At 38.0% G+C, this 19,631-nt stretch overlaps 1 protein-coding gene across 4 annotated transcripts in view; it reads right to left on the bottom strand.

Moving 5' to 3' along the window:
* LOC149089140 (organic cation transporter protein-like) overlaps nt 1–19,631 on the bottom strand; it is a 60,222-nt gene that overhangs the window by 31,425 nt on the left and 9,166 nt on the right. For 3 of the 4 annotated variants that reach the window (XR_016193387.1, XR_016193386.1, XM_089237464.1), the window contains exons 2-6: nt 14,099–14,336; nt 10,146–10,249; nt 4,585–4,739; nt 4,267–4,435; nt 3,877–4,006 (exon numbers count right to left, since the gene is read on the bottom strand). Coding sequence is in view for 1 of the 4 variants with exons in the window: in XM_089237464.1 (XP_089093590.1) it covers nt 3,877–4,006; nt 4,267–4,435; nt 4,585–4,739; nt 10,146–10,249; nt 14,099–14,336 (796 nt within the window). In the remaining 3 variants the exon portion in view is untranslated. Of the gene's footprint in view, nt 1–3,876; nt 4,007–4,266; nt 4,436–4,584; nt 4,740–10,145; nt 10,250–14,098; nt 14,337–14,492; nt 14,998–19,631 lie in introns of those variants that run through there. The other variant, XR_016193388.1, reaches the window with a different exon arrangement.

A 19,631-nucleotide genomic window follows, 5' to 3' on the forward strand; every position in this document is an offset into this window, starting at 1 on the left:
GAGAGTCTTGGCTGTGTGAGGTAAAGATAAAAAATTAGTTTGAGAGGAGGGAGAGCGCATACGGTAATACCCCTACTTATACTACCCAGAGTTATGCGTACTCACAATTTTCTGTAAAACATGCAAATTTCTCTAATCAAAGTATTTTCTCAGGAAAATCGCTGAATCTAAGCAATTATCAAGTTATAATCAAATGCAAAAATGGCATCTGCCATTTTTGCAGACTGGTCATGATTTCACATACTTAAAGACTAATTCTTAAGTAACAAAAAACAGAAAAAAAAAATTGCTCTATGTGATACTATCTCATCAATAATAATCCCTAAGTCCCAAATTCTTAATCAATTTCAACATACATTGTTTTCTTGCCAAGATTTTATGAAAACATTTTGAACGCTATATACATGATGACTGTTTGCACACAAATTTCATGAAATATCGACTTTTCTAACAACCTGATTACAGCTAGGAGGAAATTTATATTTCATGAAGCTATCATTATAAAAACAAATTTTTACTTTACATTCAGTACATTGCGCAGGAATAACCATTTTTTATTGTAATATTTACCAAAAGATAGGTGTTTTTCCTAAATTTTGGTACCAATTAACTAATATTCATAGGTCTTCGTATGCCACATTGTATCTTCACATATCGAGTTACACAGGTCCCACTCAAAAAATTAGAAAAAGTAGGACAGGGAATAGTCCCCCCCCCCCTCTTAGACAACATAATCATAGCATGATATAAAAAAAAAAAATCCCTTCAAAAATTACTCATCTTTTAAAAATTGAAAAAGAAATCATAGCACCATTTCAGTAACCTGTAAGATTGACTTGAGCCAAAGCAAAATGACAGATATGACATGGTAACAAAAACAATTTTTGGCCAAAACAGTGTATTAGCATAACCACAGATAATTCTTTTCTGTCTCTCTTCACAATATATATTGTATTCTTTTTTTGGAGTCTTTCACAGTCCAGTCTATCTACTCTCTTCCTTGATGCCCACAAAATTATGAAGGCATGTACGTTTTCTAAGAATGACGCTCTTTCGAGACCACTTTCAAAAGCACAGAGCAAAATGTGCAAATCACAAGTTCCAATGTAAACACAGTGATATCTCGGTTTTACCTCGGATTTCGTTGGCATGCTCATGTGACCTCATTGCTAATTTTCGTTCCCCTGTTCAGTGTGGCAGTGTTTCTCATTGTCTGAAAATCACTCCACACATCTAGCCAAGCAAATCCATGGGACTAAAGAAAGTTTCCAGAGCCAGCAGCCCTTTCAAGAAGGCGACTGCAAGTTGTTTAATGATTGTTTTGTCCCATTTTAGTCAAGTCTTAAAGAAGCGGTAGAACCAGACCCCTGTGGACAGCTTTCTTGTGCGTCATGGGTCCACTGATTCTGAAGCTGGTCTTAGTGCCAAAAGACCAAGAAGGGAATTAACCTCAGATAGTGCCTAGATACCTAAGGTTCTTATAGAGGGGAGGACTCCCCTTCCAAACAATAATATCTGCCCCCCTCCTCCCCCACTCGCCATTTTCCATATGCCAAGAAGAGTCTTCAGAAAGGTATAAAAATGTAAATGCCATAGTAAAAGTTTTTAATGCACTGCAATTTTTTTTTTGACAAACGGATCACTTTGATTTCTAGATCTTTGATGAGCATTGTAAATATTGTTTATGCCTCTTCATGCCTTCAAAAATACAAAAGACAACTGAATGCTATTGGGTAGCATCAGAGTCACAAAACCTAGAATAGGCCTATGTATCCAACTGCTGTGTTATGCAAGCTGTTGTTTCACTTATACACAAAATGTGCACTATAATTTTGACTGATTAATGTTAGTTTACTGTCCAAGACCATGGAGTACTAAATACAAAGTATTTTTTCCATCCAGATAGAAGCTTTTAATGACTACTCCACTTGTTGAACCCTCAAACTAAGCAAAAGAAAAATTAATAAACCAAATGGTCCACGTACACACTACCCCAAAATAACGTGGAAAAATGATACAATTTCTGCTTTGACATTAATTGCAATCTACTACATTTGTATTAGTTGACAATATGTTGACAATCCCTCCTCAACTAAAATCAATTACACAAATCTTGTCCATACACATATACATGTCAGCTTTTGTCATGCAGCAATTGGTTAGAAATTTTCCAGACAAATAAATGTGTATGATGTGCATAAAAAGTTTAGTAGTACAGTCGAATCTCATTTTAACAAATACTGTTATAGCAAAAATCTCATTTTAACGAACACTTTTCTAATCCTCCAGATAAGTTTACATAGGAACAATGTAAGGAACAATGCATAGGAACAATGGAATTCCTTTATAAGAAATCTTATTATAGCGAAGTGATTTTTCCGGTCTTCTCGGAGTTCGTTACAACAACATTCGACTGTATTAGCAAATCTAACAGTAAAGGGATCAGTCGCTATGTTGTTGTGTTGGCATTGTGCTGGAGTTTCATCGTGAGGATCCAGGTTTGAACTTTGTTGGCGGCATGGTGGTGGTCAGCTGAAGTGTTGCTTTTCTGCTGTTTTCAAACTTTGAGGTGTGAATGAGAACCAGTCTCCCATTTGTAAAAAGTCTCACTGCATAGAGCAGGCAGACCTCCCACGGTACTAACATTACACAAAAATCCAGGCATTTGCTATTTTCATTTCATAATGACATGGAAGACAAATGAAAGCACCAGTGTAATGTGAAACAAGCATAAATATATTAGGATCATGCATACACACAACATGTTCCTGCATCTACCAATTCGTTAGAAATTCTACAGGGGAATGTTTAGAGGGTGCATGTATGGTCAAGTAATACAGTAGAACCTCTTGATAACGGACACCCATGAGGCCAAAAATTTTGTCCAGTAACAGGAAGTGTCCGCAAATGGGGAGGTACAATATACAGTGGGTCTTCGTTTACACGACTTTCACATTTATACACATTTGGATTAGGTCGCAATTGGTTCCAATAAATTTTAATTTTAAAATGTATATGCTACTGTAACATGGTGAACACCAATGCAGTGGTTATGCATAATCACCAGTTGTCTCAATGAAGAAAGTTTGATTAAATTTCACTACACTTATTACTTTTAACTACGATTATGCATAATTCCCAAATACAAATAGAGTTAGATAAATAAGGAAAAATTTATAACCTTTCTTCTCTTCATTAAACCAATTAATTATTTTTACCTGTACATGATACATGCACAACATACATTTTGGAATAAAAATTAAATTAAAATAAGTGTAAAGAAAATAAAAACATTAATATCACCATTATCTGTCTTGTAATGTTAGCTTCCATGTATCAACAAACAAAACCAACATTCAAGGAAACAGATATTTTCTAGATTTTTTGAAAGAAAATAAGTTTTTTTTTGTCCAGCAGAGACCAGATGACTGTTCTTTCAGAATACACCTCTTCACAAAATCCTGATAATAACTGTTTCCTTGATATATTGGGCCAAAAAAAAAACCAGTCTATCTCTAAAACAAACATTACCATTTGGAATCACCATCCTGTACCATAATTATGCACAGGTAATCAAGTAATTAATTGACGGATTATCATATTTGCTAATACAAGAGCTTGGGATTATACATAATCACTGTTGAATGTAATAAATTCTTGATTTAAGAGCAAAAATTAATTTTTTTTCCCCAAACTCTAATTTGAGTTTGCGTGATTATACTGTCCACTATTGAGAGTGTCCACTAATGGGAAGTGAAATACATTAAAGCCCTATTCCATGGGACAGGGCATGAGAAAAGTATTCATTAAAGGGAAGGGTCTGTTAGAGGAGGTTCCACTGTAGTAAAGGGGTCAAAACACATATACAACCCTTACATATTCAGCTGACTGCAGAAGATGATCGGGCACAACTTTGCGGTTCCACTCGGCAGCCTTCATGACAGTCTTTTTCGCTTCGGTATGCTTCCCTTTGGAAATGAGCCACCGCACAGATTCTGGCATCCACCTACGTAAAGTAAGATAAAGGATGACGTTAATGAAAGAATTGTTTCATTAATTGCTTCTACAGAGAGGAGGGTGGAGTTTATCACACTCATGGAAAAAAAGAAATTCAGAGATAATTTGTATACGTGCTATTTAAATTTTTACTTCCATTCTGTGAAACAATATGTTTTCAGTTAAAAAAAAAATCAATTTCGGAGAAGCATATAAAAAAATCTGAGAACATCAGTTATTACATGATACAGACAGACGGGCGTAGCTTACCAGTAATAGAGCAACAGTATAGCAGCAGGAACGGATATTACCAGTTCTAATATGCGCCACTTTCGCACGAAATATGCAATAAGTCCCAGTACGAGTTCTCCAATAGCAAAAATAATTTGCATTATGTTGGCACACCATAATCTTTTTGATGTTCCGACAAATTCAATAGCTGCAAAAAAAAAAAAAAAAACCCAAAAAAAAAAACATAATAAATAAATAATAATAATAGGTGTGAAACAAACGAAACTGCAGTTGCTAATTACTGCATACAATGGGGGGGGGATTTCTTTCCCTCATTAATTGAAAAAAAAACCTTACCAATAATGAAGCCTGCTTGATAGAGACCGCTGACTGCAGCTGCAGTTATAAACCTGAGCACTGAAAATGAATCGAAGTTTGGAGCAAATGCAGTAGCGATCGAAGATGAAAGTAACACAAAAGATGATGCGAGTATGACTGCCTTACGACCATACCTACAAAACATATACATATACTGCATAAGAAAACCTTTAAAAAAATTATTGCAGTACATTATTAAAAGAGGAAAAATTTTTACGGTAAAACCTCCTGTATCCGGAACAAAAATAATTTTTTATATGCATGCAGAGGGCACAAATATTTAAAGTTGGCATGTTCTGAGCAGTCTACAGCCTTAACTATCTATCAGGCAGAGCTGCCCTTAGGGGTATGCAACAGGTTGGCCGCACTATGCTCTTCACTCACATTGGCAGAAAAAAGAAAAACATTCATTAAATGGTTTTTTTTGGCAACACTGTCAAAAAGTTTCAAGGTCGTCAGAAGCGACTCAAGAAAAAAATCTCTACTTGCTCAGGATGTATTTCTGGCACCTCTGAACACGTTTTTTTTTTGGTCACAAAGCTTTTTTCCGCCCTTTCAATTCTGATTTGGTGCTCTTACAGCAGTGCCCACAGCGATCATATGCGCGCACAGCCTAAGAGCTGCCCCCTGAAGGTAGCTGCCCTTCAACAATGAAAAATGCTTATGAAAAGCTAAATTATGCTTCTCATCCCCTATATCAGAATATCAACGATTTCGGTGTCCCGGGACCCAAACATTTTTGGAGGATTCTAGAGCCTAATTTTATATAGAATTTAAGAAATAATGAAAATGTGAAACTAATGAAAAGAATAATTTGAGAACTAATGAAAATTTGGAATTGATAAAAAAAAAATCAAAAATTGATGAAATTATCCCAGAATTAATGAGAATTCAGATTTGATGAAAGTCCGAACTTAATGAAGGTAATTGTTCCAAACATGGACACTACAGCCTGGACACTAAGGGCCCAGCTGTTACTTTTTTTGCACTAAATCCTGCATCTGGTAAACAGGGGTGGGGGGGGGGGTGGCTGCCATCAGAAAGCTATGAAAATTTGAGAATTTTTTTCATGAAAGAATATTAGTGTTAAGGATAATGTCTCACAAGTTGATCAGAGGATGAAGCAATTTTTCAGGACATCACAGATTTACTCACACAGAACAGCTAATTTACACATATTTACAGATTACAATCTCGCATTGAGGATAAAGTCCAACAACACTGATTACTCTTTCTATTCCTCGCATCGATTTTAAAGACAGGTCAAATTTTCCAGAAATTCTACTATAGTACAAGTCTGGCGGGCCACCGTATGGAGGTCAATGAAGACCTTCTCGATCTTTCCACACAATTCGAATGTTTATTTTTACACTTCCGGTTTGGCAACAGGAGATTACTGTCCCGAGAGGTTCTCCAAAAATTGCACTACCAATATTTTTTCGTAACATTAGTTTCATATTCACCACAAGAAAATGGTTTCTATGCAAACTGGAGTGCACATGATGATGTTTTACAAACATGTGACAAAATCTCTCAAGTTTCCACATAGTATATCTCAACATCTACACTACTACTACTTAACCGTACATGCACCTCGTACACATTCCTCTATGGAATTCAAACACCTACAGCAGAACCAGTTCCATTCTCATTTCTTTACTAAAGAATATGATGCTGAAATTGAAATAACATGCTTGCTGGTAGAACTTTCACAAACATGTTGATTCTGAACCAAAAACTATAAGCAGAGATTTTCCCGACTTTAAAGCGACAAGACACCAGATACCCTCAGCTATGGTCTTGATTCACTGTAAAAATTACTAAAATTAATTATTGATTTAACACATTGGATGTAGTATTTGGTTGAAAAGGCTCTTTTTCCAGATTTCCAGATAGTTTTTGGAAACGGGAAATCATCGAAAACTCCTGAGAGCAGGTAGAAGGAATTTCTACTTGAAAATTATAATAAGTATTTAGTTTTGTTCAAAATAGGTTCAGTCACCCTTTATTTTGGATAAAAAACATTTTACTGTGTTTCACCAATGACGACACAAAGCTGACGATCCAGTTTTATCTTTTGATGACGTTACAGCTTTTTTGCCGAGATTCGAATATCATTCCCGCCTTTCTGAAGATGAAACGCCTCTTCGTTACTGCACAAGCTCACCGCATCTACAACCGATTGGAGAAATCGTTGCTTCGCGAACGTATTCACTTCACACGAAGAGAACTTGCCAGAACCGACAAAAACATACTGGATATATTCTATCACCTGAGTAGCAAGCTGAGTCCCGAGGACTGGAATAAAATCGATGGGATCATGTACAGGAGTATGAAGAACCACATCAACCGCAACACAGAACGTCAAAAAGTGAAGTTTCATAAGATCAACCAATGCCGGTTTGAGCATCCACCCATGGACATGAAAAAGACTGTGGTGAACTTGACAGATCGAGTGCTTACAGAAAACGAAGTATCAGTGCTCGCCAAGGGAGGAAATTTTGCCATCACCCCACGTGAAATTCCCACTAAAGAAATCATCGCAAATGTTGAAGCAGCCATGAGAAACATGCCAGAAGAGCAAGCAGAAGAAATACGAGTAGAAACATCCAGAATTCTGACAAGAGCCAAGCCACCCCGGAAAAATCTAAAAGCAGCCGAACTACGAGCGATTGGGAGCCTCAACTCTGATAAAGATATTCTCATTCTGTCAGCAGACAAGGGAAATGCAACAGTAATAATGAAGACAGAAGAATACGGCCGTAAAATGACAGAACTCTTGGATCCATCAACGTATAGAGTGCTCAAAAAAAGACCCAACACAAAAGATCCTGAGGAAGATGAACAGTTTGGTAAAATCCTCGTCTTTACCTGTGAATGAGAAAAAAGGTATCTGCAGAACAGAAGCACTCTCTCCTCGCATTTATGGTTTGCCGAAAATACATAAAGAACTGGTTCCGTTGCGGCCGATTGTGAGTTCCATTGGATCTCCCACCTACAATCTAGCCAAGGTGTTAACCACCATCTTGCAGCCACACATAGGAAAAACAAGCACATTTGTGAAAGATTCTGGTCACTTCGTCGAAAAAATAAGAAATATCAACTTGCAACCTGATGATATACTGGTGAGCTTCGACATTGTATCATTGTTCACCAAGGTGCCACTGAAAGACGTCTTAGCACTACTCGATGAAATATTCCAAAAAGATATAGTAGGCCTTTTCCAGCTTTGCCTTACTACAACCTATTTCACCTGAAACAACGTCATCTATGAACAGACGGATGGAGTAGCTATGGGAAGCCCCTTGAGCCCGGTAGTTGCCAACTTCTTTATGGAAAAATTCGAGGAGCAGGCAGTAACAACAGCACCTCTCAAACCAACAATTTGGCTCCGCTACGTTGACGATACATTCGTTGTTTGGGGGCATGGTGGAGAAAATCTTCACCGATTCTTGGACCATCTCAACGGAATCCATCCGAACATCAAGTTCACTATGGAAATAGAGAAAGAAGGACAGATCCTGTTCTTGGACGTTCTGGTCAGCCGTCAAGGTCAACGTTTAGGCCACAGCATTTATCGTAAGCCTACTCACACCAACAGATATGTGCATAAGCTCTCCAATCATCATCCTCACCAAAAACGAGGCGTAATGAAAACCTTGATCGAGAGGGCAAGAAGACTATGTGAAGGAAAAGATCTAGGTAAAGAGATTGAGCACTTAAAATCAGTTTTCCGCTCTAATGGGTACACGAAAGACGACATCAAGAAAGCCTTACGCTCCATCAAGGAATCACCAACGAAAAATGAGCAGTCACAATCAATTGGAAAAGCTGTGCTGCCTTTTATCCCCGGAGTGACAGCAAGAATCAGCAAGGTCATGAAAAAACATCGTATAAAGACCATTTTCAAACCAACCAGAAAAATATGTGAAATGCTGCGATCAGCAAAAGACCACCGTGACCCTCTATCAACACCGGGGATCTACCGAATACCGTGCACCTGTGGTCAGGTATATATTGGAACCACAAAAAGATCTGTGGCCACGAGAATAAAAGAGCACGAACGATGCTGCAGAATGGGCCAAACAGAAAAGTCTGCGGTGGCAGAGCATGCGCTTTGCGACAACCACAGTTCAGCAAAACACAGGTAATAGCTAATGTTGACCACTTCTTCCCACGAATCTACAGAGAGGCTATTGAAATATACAAGCACAAAAACAGCTATAATAGAAGAGAAGAAACTTTGAAATTGAGCAGATCCTGGACACCAGCTCTCAGAAGAACAAGAACCTTCCCCTTCAAGGTCCAGCAACAGAATGATGACAACAGCCAATCAGATAACTCCACGTCTCTCGGCCAATCAGGTTCTACCAGCATAACAACTGTTTACAATACGCTGCCAGCCATAGAATCAACTGACCAATCGCAAAACAATAGTGTAGTTCAAGCCACTTATGTGCATAAATACAACCTGAGACTCCGGAAAACTTGACTTTGATCCAGTTTATCAATTCTCCTGATGATGCCAACCACTAGTGTTTGGGGAAACGTTGAGAACAAACTCAAACGGACGATGGTCTTCGAACCCGAAAAAACAATTTTTATCAAATGATGGCCGCGAAAACCTTATAGACTATTTTTTGACATTGTTGCCCATTTTAGGGAATTGCTGAAATAGTTGAAGTTTCAGAATAAAGAAACCCAGATCTGCCCAACCTTAGGGAAATGCTTTGATGCCTTGCAAAAGATGTAAGGTGAGATGAATCTGGTTATGCTGAGTACGTATTTTACTACTACTACTCAACTGTATATATACATGCATCTCATACACATTCTTCTACAGAATTTCTAATGAATTGCTACATGGTGGCATGTGTGTGTACCTGTTCTGAACCTAATGCAAAATTTGTTTCTGTGCAGTGCTTGTTATGTGTAGTGCTGCCATCTGCCGTCAAAACACTGTTTTACTCCCTGTATACTAAAAAATAAAATTAAAGAGCACAAACTGAATTGCAATAATGAAAAATGTTGACAGAATTAGTATTTCCTGGTAGCTGGATATTGTTACGACCAATAGATGATAGATGGCACAATTATTTTTCTTAAAGAGCTTCTAAAGAAAAATTGCAATCTTCTGTTGGCAACGGTGGTCGATACGGTTTCTATTTATCGCAAAGAAGTGCAATTGGTGGAGAACATTCCAGAAGATTCCCCGCCCCTCCAGACAGTGGTGCCATTTTCCAGGAACTATGAGAACTCTCGAGAAATTTCTCTGAGCCTATAAAAAGCGATACTACGATCACAGGAGGAGAATGAGAATAATAGAGAGACACTATGAAAAGTCAATCGTGATTGAACTTTGCGAGAAAGTTGTTAGCTTGTAAATATGTGTTAATTGCTGTTCTGTAAATAAATCTGTGTTTGCCAGTCGAACAGCTTCTTGTTTTGCAATCTCGAAGTTTTGTGGAAATTGTCTGAAACAATATTTCTTGAATGCAAAAGATATTGTACCTGCCAAAAATTTCAAGTTTTAGCCATACCTATCTGCTATGTATCCGAATCCTGCTGATCCAAGTAACACTCCACCCATAAAAACGGACTGTGATGTAGCACCACTCCAGCTTTTCTTGCACACGATATTAAACTATGGGGTAAAAAAAAAATATTTTTATTCCATACATAAACCATGGAATATATAATTTTTAATGACAATTATTTTCCATTATTCAGAATATCATAAGCAGGAGAGAGAGCGAGAACCATAATTATTTATCTTGCATAACAGGAATGTCCAATTACAGTGTAGTGAAAAAAAAAGCATAGTACATTGTGATGCAGACAAGCATGGAGTAATGCACAAATAATAATACAAACAAAATATGTACATAATTTTCCGATTCACTACAAGGAGGGGAAAAAAATCACGTCAGAAAAACAAAACACAACTTTCATTCCTGAGAGAAAAAAAACAAAAACAGAGTTTCTTAACGAGTTAGCTCGGTATGGTAGGACAGACATAAAATAGATTGCTGTTTAGGAGACTAATGCTATTACAATGAAAACTGATGATTGGTACATCCAAGTCGAAGTTCGGAATGTTCACAAAAAAGGTGATCAATGCATTCTGATGGTGGACCTTGAATGATTCGTAGTTGAAAGCAGATCTCAGTATTTTTGATAGGGATACAAATATCAAAATCTGAAACTTCTTGAAATAAATTAAGCACAAAAGCCTATTTTTTGTGCTTTCAGTCGTAATAATGATTCCAGATTATGGAACAGCCCTTCCATATAATTGAAAAAAATATATATGGTGAACCACTGAAAAATTCTTATTTTCATACTAAAGCTTCACAATTGCGCTAGCAACTGGAAAAGTTTCATACAAAGATTGCACACAAATTTTTAATTCAAGAAAAAAAAAAAATAGTGTCTTTAATCTACAAATATCTGCTAATGTCTCAACTAATATAATAAGTCAGGAAAACTAAGAATGAATTAGCTCAGTCCCATTTTAATCTGAGAATAACTTTCCATTACATTTTGGTACATCACAATCACATCTTCATTGAAATCGATGTGCCTGCATTTCCCTGGTAAAGTTGTTCTATGGTCTTTGTTACTTTCTCACCATACAATAATAACTCTTAAAGCACTTTCCAACTAGTAACCAAAATTTCAAACAAAGTGTTGCACAAATGCAAAACTTTGTTTGAAATTTTTTGAAAAATTAATTTTCATACACATTTTTGAATGAAATTAACATTTGTGGAAATTAAATGCTCTATAATCAGTGCTACAGAATTAAAAAAATTTGTTCATAAAGAAATTTAATTTTTTGTGACTTGAGAAACAAAATTTTATCCCGATTTTCGATCTGGAATTTTATTTTCTTCATGACCACGAACAGAAATAAACTATTTAAAAATATAATTTTTTTTCTCAAATTTCTTTTGTCACATGAGATTTTCAAAAATCATAATTACCAATTCTTTTAATTAAATGACATTAATTTATATTAATTTTTAAAAAATAATTAATTTGAAATTTACATTAATTGCAAAACATGCTAAATTAACATCTAATTTTTTTAAACTTCTCAAATATGTTATTTATGCAACCAGTTACCATACATTTGACCATTTTTGTTGCACCACTGTCATTTCCTGCACACAAGGGCGAATTAGACTGGGAGCTACATTTTATTGCGAATTTCGAACAGCAGCCTTATTTTTAGTACTCACCGAGAGGTTGGTACGCTAACCCCTCAATTTGGGACTCTTAGTATCAATATCTTACTGTGGTCATGTCGCCTTTTCTGTTGTGCCCCTGTGTCACGAAAGTACTTGACAAGGGTGTATGGGCATTTTGAACTCGCAATGTCTCTAAACATCCTTTGGTGCTTTAGGCAAGCATCTTATCCGGGCTACCGCACCCAGTTATCATATATAAAAAATTATGCAAGTTGGTCATGAATTGGAAAAGTGGCCAAAATGGGTTAACAGGGTAATCAGAGAGTCTGTTCAGATTTATCTGTAAGGTCCTATTTTTGTGAAAAATAAACAATTTTGTTGGAAGTGAAATAATCTAGTAAATTTATCACAAAAGAAATGAAATATCAAATTCATGATTTCATTGATTTTTATTTTGTGAATGGTCTGTTTTTCAGATCTGTAATTTTGTGAAGGGTCCAGAAAACAGACCCACATTTTGGCTGGACAGAGACCCTAATATATAAAAAACAAGAGCTAATAAAACATTTTCATGGGGATATTCGTGTTCAGCAGGTCAAAACCCTTCAGAACTGTATACAGTCGATTCCTGTTTTAACTAATACTGTTATAGTAAAAATCTCATTTTAATGAAAACTTTTCTAATTCTCCCCCAGATAAGTTTACGCAGGAACAATGCAAAAATCTAGAACTCTTTTATAATGAAGTGATTTCTCTGCTCTCATGGAGTTCGTTATAACAGGATTCAACTGTTTGGACAAAGTTTTATCGTCATCCAGTGATACTGCTTGCATACTTCAACATTGAGATCTCCGAAAAGCAAGAGCCAATAAAACTTTTTCATGCTGATATTCCTGTTTAGTAAGTCCAAACTATTCAGAGAGAAGTGTATATTTTTCATGTTGAACGCAATTTCATTGTTGTCTAGTGTAATCTAGCAATGGTGATGATTGCATTGAATACTTGACATTAAAACAACTGTACATAAAATTGTGGAAAAGGAACATTTTTTCTCAACCTGTTACGAGTACAGTTTTTTTTATTCTTTTGCAAAAACCAAGTAATAAAAAAAATTGAGGACGGATTCAGCATTTCCAGTTTTTTTAATGGTAGAAAATGTCCATGCGGAAGTTTATAGTTAGTTATCAGTTACCAACTCAACATCAGAAATATTAATTAAATGTAGAAAGTGAAATTTATGGTGTTTTGCAAGACTGGAAACATTTATGCCATTAAACAGAACAAAAGCAATAGGTAATCAGTCACAGAGTAATCTTCAAATCTTGTAAGCACAGTAGACTCTCAACTATCCAGCATAATGTGGTGTAAGGGCGGGCCAGATGACAAAAAAGTTGGATAGACGAGAGTTTTATAAATGCTCACTTCCTTTCCCGAAAATAAAAACCACCCCTTTAATATCAAAACCTGCTTCTAAGCCAGGTTTAGACTATAAAAGTTAGATAAAAGATCTTTTACAAAACTTGAAAAAAAAACCAAATAAGCCTATTGGTTGCATTTGTTTCAATGTACCAAGGTGCTTATTGGTTGAAATTTTCAAGTCTTATACAAGAACTTTTATCAAACTTGTATAGTGTAATCCAGGCCTTATTCATATTTTCTGACTTCTTTGTACAAGGCAGAACTTTATAAATGTTTGTTATGTACTGCACTGTGTTTTTTTTTTTAATTTGTCATACACAGAGAAAGGAGGTTCTAAGAATGAAAATATTACACACCTTTCAAGATAAATTTTCTAATGTTTAATGTAATTGCAGGAAACATGAAATCATGTGCAGTATGGATGCAAACACTTTTAATTCACTTAGCGGCACTGGCAAGATATCTTGCCTTCTTAATAGCTTCTTATTTTAGCATTGAAAAGTCTAGATATTTTTATAGGTGATTTCTCAATGGAACACCTCGACCTACACCTTTATTTTGCACCTGCTGAAGGTTGGAGGAGAGAGAAAGCCTACTTCATTTAAAAAATGTATAACATTTTACGGGGGGGTTTAGAGATTTTTACAACATGCCACAGAAATGGTTAAAATTAACAAAATATTAATGTAAAACATAGGTTCAAATCTTACAAAAATTAATTTAACTTATTGAAAAAATAAATTATTCATCTTTTATTACGGAGAATCATAATTACTTTTCAAATAGACCAGATAGTATGGAGGCCAGATAGTCGAGAGTCTACTGTATATAATCAAATGTAAAATTTGAGCAGCACATTAAGAAAAGCAGTAAAGTTCAACCTGAGACACAGTAGTCATCTCAAACTCAGATTTATCCCACACGTATCTGGAACATGGCTCAGTTTCATTGGAGAATGATTGCGGTGAACACGACATAGCCCCTTCGATGTATTTGTACTGATTACAAGGATCAGGTATGAAGTGCTCATCATCAGCAGCAAGTTTTTTTGGTATAGCAAAATCAACAAAAGACTCGTTGAAACCAGTTGTCCTGTTATCACACTTAGGGATGTAACATCTAGAAATAAAGGGGGGGGGGATATGGTAAACAAAATCAAACATAAAAACAAATTTTTTATGACATCAAAACTGATTACCATAACTTCAAACACAGACATCCTCAAATAATTATAGAAAACTCGTCCAAATCAAAGAGATCCACAACTTATCGTACCTGTGTCTAGGTTCTGCCATCAAGAAGACATTTGCTAGCATTTGCATGCCAACAAAAATCTCAGCAAAACACAAGAGAGCATAGAGGAATGCCTGATATCTTCCGAAATGCCCCAAATGATCCAAGATCTTGTTGAAATCCATCTGGAGGGACTGTGGCTTGATTATTAATGTAGGTAAATTATAACAGTATGAAAGATAAATGTGTGTGCGAATTTATCATGGGATCTCTACTTATCACTGACCTGGAAAGATTATCATTTACCAGTGAAAGTAAGGTATTTCCTTTACTTTACAGCTGAAACAAAAGGGAAAAAACAAAGGGTAGGAATGGGATGGATGGATGTCATCACAAACATTGACATTCCGAACCCCAGAAATTAATGACCACAATACCAGTAAAATAAATAAATATCCCCCCCATTTGCATCCGCCAGAGAAACAAGCACAGCTGCTCCAAGTAGTGATCAATCCATTTTTGTTTACGTTGTCGGGCAGAGTAGGAGGAAAAGAAAAGGAGGTGGGGACATTTAAAAGCCGTGACGTAACTCTTTCATGAGGCGCCATCTCTTGCACGAATCGAGAACGAGAATAAAATGGCGCGGGAACGAAGCTCTCGTAGAGGCAGTGCCGTCTTAACGCATGGGCCCACCGGGGCACGGCCCGGGGGCCTCAAGAGAATAGGGCCTCACAAAGATGAGATCCGGTTGAAATTTTCTAGAATTTACCAGGTAGGGCCTCAGTAAAAACCAGTTAACCCGGGGGGCCCACGATGCTCTTCAGACGGCCCTGCGTAGAGGTGGGGGGGGGGGGCAAAGAAAATTGTGCACAGACCCGCGTTGATAACAAGCTCGAGGGCCCCGGGGTATGATTTGTGGTATCAGAGCCTTAGGGTCAGGCCAGTAACAAGGCTGGGGTAACCAGGGCGCTACCTCAGGGTCCCGAACCAAATGGGAGATCCCGCAAAAGAATACTTATTTTGCATAATAATAGTCCTTTCATGGGGGGGGGGGGGCCCTCGGGAAGGCACGCTACGCCCTGCTCAGGAGTGTGCGATAGGTGCGGTCGCACCGGGCCCCGCACTTGCGTGAAAAAATATACAAAAATCAAATAATTTTTTTTTGTAGTCAACAAGGTGTCTGAGCTTCAACTGATTTGATTGTATAATTTTCATTAATTCTGAAATTATTTCTCTCATTAATTCTGAATTTCATCAATTCTGGGATTTCTCTCTCATTAGTTCTGCTTTCTCATCAATTCCGATATTTTTTCATTAACTAAATCTGAATTTTCATTGGTGCTAGAATTATATCTTTCAATTATTTTTCATTCATCAATTCTAAGTTTTCATTACCTTTCAGATCATCAGGCTCAGATTTTCTCATTGGTTTTGAAATTATTTCTTTCATCAATTCAATTTTTTTTCCGTTTTGAATTTTCAAATTTTCATAGATTTCAAATTTACATTAATTTTCGTGTTAATTTACACTCAATGGTGTCTACATTTTTTTTGAGTAGATATTTTTCAAAATTCCTGTGTATTCTGTGATAATGCATGAATATTTGGATGCCCGATTCTCCTCCTCCCACAAAACATAAAATTTTGGCTAAGGAGCCCCGACATTCTTTTCGAACTAGGCCCAGCGTGTGATAAGGGCGGCCCTGGTTGGAGTAGGTTCTGAGAACCCCCTCCCACATAATTCATTCAGAAATCAAAATTCGCCATATAAAGCTCAAGCCGAGCACCCAAAGGTGCATAAACACATTCAACGCCTCTAGACAAGATGGCTTTTTTTTTTGGAGGCCCCCCATTGAACCATTTAAAAACACTTCAGTAATTGGGGGATGGGAAATGGCCCCACCCCACAAGGGCGGGGGCTGACAGAGGGCTCCAACCCGGGGACCCCCCCCCCCAACAATAAATTACACGCTCAGACGCTACAGGCGGTCCGCGTTTTCAATAAGGTGGGGAAACACTGCCTTGAGGGACTCGCGGCACCGCGGGTCACTCTGCAGTTCCACATCACCGGAGGGAAGTTGATACTAGGGCCGGAGCTACGGGGGGGGGGGGGCAACTGCACAGGGAGACAAAATTTATGTGGGAACAAAGAACACAGTTATAAAATTATCGAATTTTACAACGGACGTGAAGTCGTGGAGGCGAAAAGGGAAAAAAATAATGTTTGCCCCGGGCGGCAAATATCCTAGTTACTGCCCTAGATGATACCTTTAACATGGAGGAAAAACTATGCTCTAATACAAATATCATTAAAAATACTATTTATATACACTGAAGAGCCAAAAAACTGGTGCACCTGCCTAATATCGTGTAGGGCCCCCGCGAGCACGCAGAAGTGCCGCAACACGACGTGGCATGGACTCGACTAATGTCTGAAGTAGTGCTGGAGGTAATTGACACCATGAATCCTGCAGGGCTGTCCATAAATCCGTAGGAGTAAGAGGGGGTGGAGATCTCTTCTGAACAGCACGTTGCAAGGCATCCCAGATATGTTCAATAATGCTCATGACTGGGGATTTAGGTGGCCAGTGAAAGTGTCTAAAGTCAGAAGAGAGTTCCTGGAGTCACTTTGTAGCAATTCTGGACGTGTGGGGTGTCGCATTGTCCTGCTGAAATTGTCCCAGTCCGTCGGAATGCACAATGGACATGAATAGATGCAGGTGATCAGACAGGATGCTTACGTACCTGTCAGAGTCGTATCTAGACGTATCAGGGGTCCCATATCACGCCAACTGCACACGCCCCATACTATCACAGAGCCTCCACCAGCTTGAACAGTCCCCTGTTGACATGTAGAGTCCATGGATTCATGAGGTTGTCTCCATACCCGTACACGTCCATCAGCTCGAAGCAATTGGAACCGAGACTCGTCAGACCATGTTTCCAGTCCTCAACAGTCCAATGTCGGTGTTGTCGGGCCCAGGCGAGGCGTAAAGCTTTGTGTCGTGCAGTCATCAAGGGTACACGAGTGGGCCTTCGGCTCCGAAAGCCCATATCGATGATGTTTCGTTGAATGGTTCGCACGCTGACACTTGTTGATGGCCCAGCATTGAAATCTGCAGCAATTTGCGGAAGGGTTGCACGTCTGTCACGTTTAATGATTCTCGTCAGTCCCGTTCTTGCATGATCTTTTTCCGATGTCGAGCGATGCCGTAGATTTAATTTTTTACAGGATTCCCGATATTCACGGTACACTCGTGAAATGGTCGTACGTGAAAATCCAAATTTCATCGCTACCTCGGAGATGCCATGCCCCATCTCTCGTGCGCCGACTATAACACCACGTTCAAACTCACTTAAATCTCGATAACCTGCCATTGTAGCAGCGGTAACCGATCTAACAACTTTGCCAGACACTTTTTGTGTTATATAGGCGTTGCCGAGCGCAGCGCCGTACTCTGATTGGTTCCATATCTCTTTATTTGCATACGCATGCCTGTACCAGTTTTTTTGGCTCTTCAGTTTATATAACTATCGATTTATTTTAAATTTTTTGCACATGTCCTTGATTGTATGTGCTATCCTATGCTGCTATGAAGTTTTACACCACCTTGGAAACTTAACTTTTTGTAAATTTTCAAAAAAAGAAAATGCATTTAAAACCACTTGCGCGCATGATAAAATACCATGACATCAATGTAATTGAATGTAAAAATTAATTTAAAATAAAGGAAACTGCACTTCTCGGAATGAAGCAAAAGGCTGAGATTTCATTGACTCAATCTTATTTAAAATTTAATTTTTAACGAGATCGAGTCAATGAAATCTCAACATTTATTTATTAAACTTTTTATAATTTTTTTTTAGGAATTGCTGGGATAGGGGGAAAAAAAATTGGGGGTGGGCAGGAGGGGCGCCAGAAACAGGTCCTGCACGGGTAGAGATTTTGTCTCGAGCCGCCCCTGCCAGCAGACCTACAGACACAAATATACATTAAATGGCGAATCCCCGCATTAGTTCGGCCCAGTATGTGTTAGTTTGATTTGGAGAATCATTCTCCAGATCAAACTAATGCGTGGATTCGCAATCCATTCTGAATGGATAGCCACCACTTCTACTGAACACAAGACACTCACAATGGCGAACGCACAAGCACGCTTGTATGATTTCACCAACACAAATCTGACATAGCTCGCTCCCATATTCAGGTGTGAAATATGTGGCGGTTCAATGGGGGGTAGACCACAGACTTGTGGACTCTCAGAGGAGAAAAATAAAACCCTTCCGGCTGTGGAGAAGCACCAGGGCCGCAACTACTGGGAGAGCAGAGTAGAAATGGTCTACTAGTTGTAGTAGAGATGCCATTGACGCGTCAAATACCACAACCACCTAGATAACCTATATAGGAGGTCGTGCAAATACCCGGAATTTTGGAAAAGGACGCATAAAAATTTTGTTCACGCGTTCTTTGCTAGTTGTTAAGAAGAAAGTAGAGATAGAGAGAAAACCTCCCCAACTTTTTTTTTTTACCATGTATCATGATCGCGCGACCTTAGAAAAAGTGGTTTTACTACTTTGTGCACTACTGCAGCGGTTTTCAACCTTTTTTTTGACTCGGAAGCCCTTTTCAGCATATAATTTCTTTGGCTTAGCCCTGTTTTACTCGAGGAGCCCTTTTTCGTATATAATTTTTATAGCGGACCCCCTGCAGACCTCTTTTTTTATTTATCTATCAAATTTACTGATTTATTTTATTTTCCTTGAGTCGCCGCGGAGCCCTTGCCCAGGGCACCGGTTGAGAACCGCTGCTGCACTGTATTGATATACAGGGTGATTATAAAAAAACTATCCCGACATATGGGCCCCTAACTATCATACCATTCACAGAAACTGAATGAAATTTTGGCATAAGGTAGTTTGATGTATGCGCTCAAGAATGATATGGAAAACAACAGTGTCACTCTAACAGTTACGGTGAGAAAATTTCGAAAATATCAAATGGCAACACCAAGTTTTTTGGTATTGGAATGTGATCTCTATTGTGAAAAACCCTAAATAGCGTTCGAACGGCAACTGTAGCATGAAAACACCGGCGGTAGATAGGCTAAAAGTGAGGACAACCAATAAGGACAGAGAAGCAGCATAAAATAAAGCATTTTATTGTGTTTCACAAATTTTCCA

This window comes from Pholcus phalangioides, unplaced genomic scaffold (assembly GCF_987345545.1).
Source record: "Pholcus phalangioides strain wild (caught in Gottingen) unplaced genomic scaffold, Ppha-v1.0 ptg000002l_1, whole genome shotgun sequence".
In the NCBI taxonomy this organism is placed as follows: domain Eukaryota; kingdom Metazoa; phylum Arthropoda; class Arachnida; order Araneae; family Pholcidae; genus Pholcus; species Pholcus phalangioides.